The sequence below is a fragment of the Anthonomus grandis genome, chromosome 1, assembly GCF_022605725.1.
Source record: "Anthonomus grandis grandis chromosome 1, icAntGran1.3, whole genome shotgun sequence".
NCBI lineage: Eukaryota > Metazoa > Arthropoda > Insecta > Coleoptera > Curculionidae > Anthonomus > Anthonomus grandis.
In genome coordinates, this window is record NC_065546.1 from 52,402,107 (window position 1) to 52,411,127 (window position 9,021).

General features: G+C 31.6%; 2 protein-coding genes across 9 annotated transcripts in view; both read left to right on the forward strand.

Annotated features, from left to right (window-relative positions):
• The window catches only part of LOC126733620 (disks large 1 tumor suppressor protein), an 825,690-nt gene that overhangs the window by 72,481 nt on the left and 744,188 nt on the right, over nt 1–9,021 (forward strand). The window lies entirely within an intron of this gene.
• LOC126733728 (PE-PGRS family protein PE_PGRS16-like) lies at nt 1,709–8,237 on the forward strand. 2 transcript variants are annotated; one of them, XM_050437114.1, is made up of 2 exons: nt 1,709–1,921; nt 6,650–8,237. In XM_050437114.1, exons 1-2 carry the CDS (start codon nt 1,913–1,915, stop codon nt 7,799–7,801), a joined length of 1,161 nt encoding a protein of 386 aa, XP_050293071.1. In that variant the 5' UTR covers nt 1,709–1,912; the 3' UTR covers nt 7,802–8,237. The 2 variants fall into 2 exon arrangements, with proteins under 2 accessions (XP_050293071.1, XP_050293078.1); XM_050437121.1 differs by lacking the exon at nt 1,709–1,921 and adding an exon at nt 5,803–6,466.

A 9,021-nucleotide genomic window follows, 5' to 3' on the forward strand; every position in this document is an offset into this window, starting at 1 on the left:
CAACTATAGATATAAGCTTAAATCTGAAGACAAAAAAAAGTCGAGAGAAAATTTACGAGAAACAAAAGTTATAATAATTGATCTCCAGAAATATCTACCAACACCAGATCTACATAACTCCCAAAGCTTCTATTCCTTTAAGCTGTGGACATATAACTTAACAATGCAAGATATGACAGATGAAAAAAGTTTTTGCATGATGTGGGATGAGAGCGTAGCTGGTCGCGGAGGAAATGAAGTAGCTTCATGCTTAATAAAATGGGTAGAGACACACGTTTCAGATGAGATAAAAGAGATAACAATTTGGTCCGATAACTGTCTCAGCCAAAACAGAAACATTTTAATGGTTATGTCATATTTTTACATCCTTCAGATTAAACCAAACATAAATACCATTAATCATATATTTCTAGCGAGAAGACACACTCATTTGGAGGCTGATGTTCATTCTGTGATCGAGCGTGAAAGAAAAAAACTGCCGCAATTTCAGATTATGACTCCTTGGGATTGACAGCAGGTAATTCGGCTGTGTGGAACAAAGAAGCCCTTTATTGTCGTCAACATGGAAACCTCTGACTTTAACGAGTTTAAGCAACTTTTTAATAGCTCGACGGCACCATATATTCAGCAGAAAAAATATAACTTGGGAAAAGACTTTTTAATATTGTATGCGGTTCATATGCAAGCTAGAAAAGATAACCCAGGGATTTTATACTATTAAGCAGACTTTGGAAAAGAGTTTATGGAAGTTGACTTTAATAGAAGGACCAGACGAACTAATGCATGCCCTAATGGGGACAGGGCAGGGCCTAAACCACTTTCAGCCAAAAAGTACAACCATTTGCAAAAACTTTTAAAATGGGTACCAAAAAGATTCCATGATTATTATAAGAATTTAAAATATGGCAGAAACGAAGAAAGTGAATAAAAATCTAAATATTTCTAATACTAAAAAATTTTTGTATGTAACCCAACTTTCCTTAATTACAATTATTTGAATATTTAAATAAATATTTGTAGTTTTTTTTAATGAATTACGCATTAACGATAAGTGGACTTAACACGTTTTAAAAATATATTAAGTCCCTTCTTTGGGACTTAAAATATAAATTAAATCCAAAAAAAATTAAAATTATCCGAAGAAGACTAAGTTAAGTCACAAAAATCAAAAACAATAGGTAAATGCTAAAATCGCTTTTCTACTCTTTATTCTTATCCTTAAAGTAAATTTAAATATTCAATAAAAAATTAAATTTTAAAAACTCGTTTTTTTTATTTAAAATTTTGTAAAATATTTGGAATAAAATTACTCTACTGAAAAATTAACATTTTGGACTTAACATAGTTCATCTGGCTCTAGGGTACAGATATACATTTTTCTAAAACCTTTTATTTCATCAATATTTATTTACCAACAAATTTAGGATATTGACCAACAACACCGTTTTTAGTCTAAAGACAGCTATTTCAGAAATTTATTTTTTGCTTTTGTTATACAGAGTATTAACAAAAATAAATATTAATCTTATCAATAAATGTTTGATAAAATAAATGATATAATAAAAATTATATCCTTAAAAAATTAATAAACCTAAAAACAAAATGTATTTCCAATTTCAACTACGAACGCATAAAAAATTTACGGTAAACAATTTATAGGAACATAATTTATGCATTTCTTGATATTCTTCCGCCGGTCAAGATAAAAACCAGATAGAAACCGAGAGTTACATGAATTTATTTAAAATTTAAATAAATTAAAACCTTAGAAATCACGCATTAATCTATTAAAAATTTTGTAACACTACGGGAAAGTAAAAATCTTGAGTGGTGTGGTTTGATATAAAAATTCGTGTCACAGTGACATATGTATCAGTTCATCTTCTTTGTCCTTCTATGTTAAGTTTTGAAGATGCTGAGTGTAAGTAGCTTTTTTATTTAATACTAGGATAGCAATATTATTTTACTATCACTTAAAGAAATAAACTGTGATTTAAGTAGTTAGAATTTAATGCCATTAATATATTTCAAAATAATATCTAAATATCATTAATATAGAATAGATCATTTTGTATTCCCGATTATAATTGCTTTGTGCACCTATTTATTCTGATTTACTATGCAAGATATCGGTAACTATAGGAGATACGAAACATTGGAGCAATTTACGCTGCCACTATTTTTAATTGTCATGTGAGTCTAGGCTATGTTATCAGATCCTGAGGTTATCAGAAAGAATCTGAAATTTCGAATAATTTATTTTTGAAATAAATTTCTTATTTTCATTGCCACTTTTTTTTAATTGTCTCTATTTCATATGAGTCTAGCATAACCACATTTCGTCTCTTAATTAACCTGTTTTATAATGGACACATTGTTTCATTAGTCTTTTAAATTACGTTTTCGGCAATATTTCACACTTTTATTAAGTGTTTCAATTAACCTAATAGAGTTTTTCTGACAAGCTCTTCAATAAACTAAGTCTAGTCTTGCGTATTTATTTCTTCTCTGTACTTACTTTTTTTAATTAACCCTTTCAAAAAATCTAAGAGCATTAGATCTGGAGATCTCACTGGCCATTCTATCGTACCTCTATTACTGATTCACTAATTGGGGAATTAAATATTTAAGAATTGCCTCACGCCCTTCGTGCCATCAGTTGATAGTCCATCTTGCTAAAACCAGAGGCATGGTAGTCTAGTTAAGGTGAATAAGGTCCTCGAATAAATGACGAAAATTATTTAGTAAGAAAGAAAGAAAGAAAGAAAATGTGCTATATTACGTAAGAATAATCTTGTGTACAAGCATCCTACAAGCAAAAAAAAAAAACAAAAATATAATTTCAAAAATTGACATTGACAAAACAATGAACAAAATTAAACACAAGAAGACAAAACTTTTTTAACATACTTGAATTAAAGATAACTAAATAAAATAATCAATTACTAAATAAAGGTAAACTTGTTGACAAAACTAGAGAAGAAAAAAGGAAAAAAAAACTTTCCAACATGTCCAAGGTTAAAACCTATCATTAAAAAAGTCATCCAGGTCATAATATGCCTTAGCCAATAAAAGCGTCTTTAATTCTCTTTTAAATTTCTTAACATCCGATATATGTCTAACACATAGAGGAACATGATTGTAAATTTTTTACTTATGTAAATTAATGAGTTTTTGGTAAGGGAAGACGTAGGAATAGGTAGGGGAACATCATTTACATGACGAGTCAAATGGCCAGTGTCAGAGGGTAGTTTGGGAATTTTGTGAATAAGAGCAGCTGTTTCTAAGATAAAGAGTTAGGATTTTTTGAGAAATGAAGAATCTCTTAACCTAGCAGTATCTAACTGCTTTTTTTTAATAACAAAGACAATGTTAAGTAGCCCCTTATTGGTTAAACCCCAAAAAGGCAAGCCATACCGAATATGAGATTCAATAAGTGAAAAGTACACTGAACGTGCAACCACCCCTCCCAGCTCTTGTTTTGCCATTCTTGCTGCAAAACATCCAGAAGATAATTTCCCAGCTAAATGTAAAATATGATCTTCAAACCGAAGGCGACCATCAATAGTAATTCCTAGGAACTTGCAGCACTCTTTATTCTGCAAGAGGGAATTTCCGTCAAACATCAGACCCTGAACATCGCACTTAAACCCCATAATAGACGTATTTCTTACATTAAACACACAAGCCTGTTGGAAGCACACCACCCTGATAAAATCTGAAGGTCTTCAAGGATAGAAGTCTTAATATAATCAGAATTTTTATGGCTCCATAGTATGGTGGTATCATCAGCAAACTGAACCACCTTGCCCTGCAGTTTCAATGAAATTAAGTCATCCACATACAGTAAAAATAACAGTGGTCCCAACACTGAACCCTGGGGAACGCCGCATTTTAGGGATCTAGAAGCAGACAAACGCCCAGACACTGTAACCTTCTGAGTACGATTTGATAGATAGGACTCAAGCATTCGCAACGCTACGCCCCTAAAACCATATTTATCGAGCTTAGATAACAGAGCCTACCCATATCCAGTTATCAACTTAAATGCCTGCAGAAATATTAATGCTAAAACATACTCCCTATTCGCTCTTATGTTCTCATATACCATAAATAAATATATTATTTCTAGTAAATATTCCGTAGAAAGTTTGACAGATTATTTGTCAAATTAGAAGCCATTTGTTAACATTTTATCATAAGCCATTTTTTACTAAAATTCTTCAATCTGATCTCAAATTCAAAAAAAACCTTTTCTGGAGCATGTCAATTCTCTTTTAAGGATAAATCTATTGCAAATTACGATTCCTTTCTTGATTTGTCACACAGTACTTCCATTTTTCAAGTTTTTCAGGTATTTTTAAGGCTCTATCTATTTTCTGAAAAATCCATCTCCTTGGCTGTGAATTTTGGGCATACTTCGATAAATATCTGCTTCAGGCTATTTTTTTGAATTTCCATTTTAGATAGAATACATCTTAATTGTATAACTTGAAAAATTTTCCATTACAAGAAAATTTTCTGTTAATCCTAATTATTTAATCTTAATCATAACCTGCTATAATAACTGTAAAATGAATTTTAAACTGTCAGTAAAATAATGCAATGTTAATAATATAAGTATTAATTAACATTGCATTAGACGGCTATAAAAAATTTAGATAGGGGATCATAATTTGGATCATTAGCTACTGTATTGAATTTTAAGTTTTAACCGTTAGATCCTTAAAAATTATACCTAAAGATTCAAAACAAAGCCAGGAAAGACTCAAATTTTATAATATTTCTGTTTTTCCAGGTAATTTCGGAATTTTTACGGTTTTCTTACGTCAGATTTTTAGTTACAAAATTGCGCTATTCTGTTGAATTCTCGACTCAATAATTGATATCTCAAAAATCAGAACGAAATTCGTAACAACTTTTATATTTTTGAAATCGATTAGTTTTCTAATGAAATAATATCGTATATAACCAAACAAAAACGGGTGAAGCATTTAAATAAAAGAAAACCATTTTGCATTTAACATGACATTTTATTATTTCTTTTATAACAATGTCGTAAAACAATAATTAATATTTTTTATATTTGTGCATAACATATGTCCTTATAGTTACAAAAATTGAAAAGGCCTGCAAGGCATAAAAGGAAAAAGCAATAAGTACCTGTCCGTTCTACCCGAGTACATATAAATTATGTAAAAATGTAATCCTTTTTATGTATATTTGATGCAAATGCGGTTTATAAATTATTTGTTAAAAGAAAACCTTGTTTATGTAATAAATCATTTTTTAGAATCTTATTATTGTTTGTAAAATTAAGTAATTTTAATAATAAACATTAGTATACAGAATAGAAAGATTAAAGAAATAATAATTTTTATTTTAAAAACTGCAAAGAATAATCAACATAGCAGATGCTAACAACATCGTTAGCGAAGCACGTTAGTTAATGGTAAAAAACTGTCTCTTAATATGCACAAAATAAAAAAAATATTTTATAGAAGCAAAAAAAAAAACAAGAAATCTTATAATGATAATAATTTTATTAAGAATTTAAAGCAAATAATTAACTATTAAGTTATTAAAATAAAAATAAAAAAGTATTCATTATCATCGGTGAAAATGTAAGACTTTGCGTAATTATGTTTCTTTTTAAGTTTTTGAAATTAAATTCGATGTTATTTAAAGGTCATATGGCAAAATAAATTACCCTTCTTCATTGCAATTTTTTTTACCCAATTGCAAGATGATATCATACTTGCACATTAAAAATATTTTGAAGAAGTATCTACCCATCTCTTTCTTTCTCATGGAGGTCTCATAGAAAGTACTCGAAATATTTGTTGAAAATGCAAATATCCGTTGTATTGTTGAAAAAATAATTAAACGGACTATTTAATTCTGGTATAAACCAATATTGGGTCCATATAAAAAAAGGCATCGGAAGATAAAGCGTCGTTATCCATTTTGGGTCATTACAACCAACAGGATATTTATAAAAATATTAGTGACTAATGAGAGCGAGTGAAAGTGATAACTATCTGTGACTATATTAATCAAACACTAAAGAAAACTATTTATTTCTCGCCCTTCTAACGTAATCGGTGGTCGACAAAAAATGATTCAAACATAGATCTACCACAAAGACAAACTTCTGACTACTTTCCGAAACAGTTATATGCTAAGTATCGAATAGATGATTAATCAATTAAGAAGCTGTTATACCATCATTTTTTCTAATTGGACATATAAAGAGCTAGCACCCCTAAGGGACTTAAATGCCGTTCTCGTCTACTTCTCGTGTAACAATCGATTCCAGAGAAGCGAGAGAATGCTCGATAATTTTCAAAGCATTTACGACTTCAACATTTAAGTGGCGTCTCGACCTGCCTAAAAGATCGTCAAAAGCAGCTTGGCAGAATAACAGTTGATCTACTACTAACCATACACAGAATCACTTCTACTAGTAAATATTTGTTTAGCCTTAAATTAATTTTCTATCTTTATTTCTTCGCATTAATTAATATTATAGTATTAAAAAATCTCTAATATCCGTATTTTGAGAATGTGTGTTTATGTATTTTAATACAACGCTAACCAAAAGCTTAACCAAGTTTACAAATTAATAATTTTAATAAATTTATTTTAGACATTGTGCGTGGTTTTCGCCATTGCCTCTATGGCAAACTGTGGAGAACTACATGGACATCTCAGCCCTCCCGAATCAGGCCTTAGCTTTAGTACAGGATACGGAGATGCGGCACCAAGCGTTCCACTAAGTGCTGACCTTTCACCTGCGGTCAACCTCCATGGACATGGCTATGGACATTCTTCAGCCCTTAGTTCATCAGTTTCTCTAGATGGCGCTAGCCTTTCACAGAGTTTCGCTTCCGCCGCAAGTCATAGTGACGCCGGTTTGGGAACTCACGGGCATATTGGTGATAGCTTTTCTGGAGGAGCCCTAGGAGGACACGGATTTTCTGGAGGAAATCTTATAGGAGGCGCAGATTTTAGTAATGGCTTTTCCGCATCCGCAGGAGGGATACAGGGATTTGCTCCTTTAGGGAGCAATGGGGCATCAATTGTAGATCATACAGTATCCAATGGAGTTTCAGGAAATGGAGGAGGCTTTGGAAACAATGGAGGATTAGGATTTGGAGGTGGTTTTGGTGGAATTGGAGGAGGCGTTGGAGGTGGCATTGGAGATTTTGGAAGTGGTATTGGAGGACCTGGAGGTAGTGTTGGAGGAATAGGTGCACCTCTAGTCGGTGGAGGACCAGGAAACGTGGGTGGTCCAATAGGAGCTCTCGGAGATCTGGGACCACATCACGGACCTCTGCAGGATGCAGGCACTACATATGATCACAAGTATCAAAGAGTTCCAGTACCACAGCCTGTCCCTGTACAAGTTCCTGTGGACAGGCCTTATCCAGTACCGGTACCAATTCCCAGACACGTCGATGTTCCAAGAGCAGTACGTGTGGAAGTACCAACTCCAGTAAAGGTTGAAGTTACGCGCCCAGTAAAAATTCCTGTTCCCCGACATGTTCCCGTTCCCGTAAAAACACCCGTGTATCATCAAATACCCACACCGGTTCATGTTAAAGTGCCAAAACCTTATCCAGTTGTAATTACTAAGCCTTATCCTGTTCATGTACCTGTAAAAGTGAAGGTTCACATTCCAGTTCCAGTTGAAACTCATGCTACTCAACATTTGGGTATTCATGCTCATAGTGGGCACGTTACTTTAATACACCACCACGATGACCATGGTCATCATGGACATCATAGTAGTTGGTAGTTTTTGGACTGAATTTTTTAAAAATTGTTACATGTTCTAGTCAACTTTTTATTTAATATTGTTATGTTTTTTTTGTAATAAGAGTTTACAAGTGATTTTACTAAAAGATGCAGATTAAAATATATAGTATTGTTTTAAACATATAAGTGATTTTTAACTTACCGTACTATTAGTTTGAAATGATGAATGAAATCAAAGTTCTCAAGACACAGGGCTTTCAAATTGCTATTCTTTATCTTACGTGAAACAGAGAATGTCAAAAATCTGTATTATTAAAGAGAAAAAATGGCAGATAGTCACAATGTATTTTACGATTTATAATCTTATCAACTTATTTTTATATAAAATAAACACAACAAAATGCTTAACTCCCTCTAAAGTCGAGTGGCTTTAAATTTTATGCACAGCAGTTATCTCTCCGGATACACTTTGAAATAAGAAAAAGCATTTCTTCTATTTGGTACTGACAGAAGTCATGTAAAAGATAATATTAGATAAAAATAGAACATTGAAAAAGTATACAATCGAAAGATTAAGGTTTTAATAACCGTATTGGTTTTTGAAACTGCTTCAAAAGCAGCCAATTCTCAAAAGCTAAGTATCTATGAAATAAAGTATTTCTACCAAAAATAAGTAATGTCAGTGAAAAACTAAGATAACAGGAGTCAACGGGATTCAAAAAACAATATATTAATTAAGAATATTTTTATAGAAGACTTCCATAAGCAATTAAAGTTTTTGATACATGATTTTTGAATTTAAAAACTGTGTTATTTTTATTATATCCAGATTTTTTTGAACTAGTTCCAAGGTCAACAGTAAGGGAATTCATTTTACGAATTACAAAGCTTTCCTTACCTAAACAGAAAGAAAGGATTCTTCTATAAAAAAGAAGCTTAAGTCATGAAGATTAGTCATCATGGATAATTAATCCATGAGATATATATGTTAATCCATCCATAAGTTATTAAAATCAAGATAAGCCCAGTATTCTATTCAGTCCCAAATGAAATTAACGGTTGAAGTAAAGAAAAACAATATTCTTTCTAACTTGCATATCAACAGAAAACCAGACCTAACACTAGCCTAGTACCTATTTTAAAATACAAAATAAAAACCTGATTCTCTACAGTATCTACATTTTTAGACTACTTGAGACTAATTAAGGACAAAATTACTTTAGAACCAAGCTACTGGACTCAATATGGCATACCACAGAT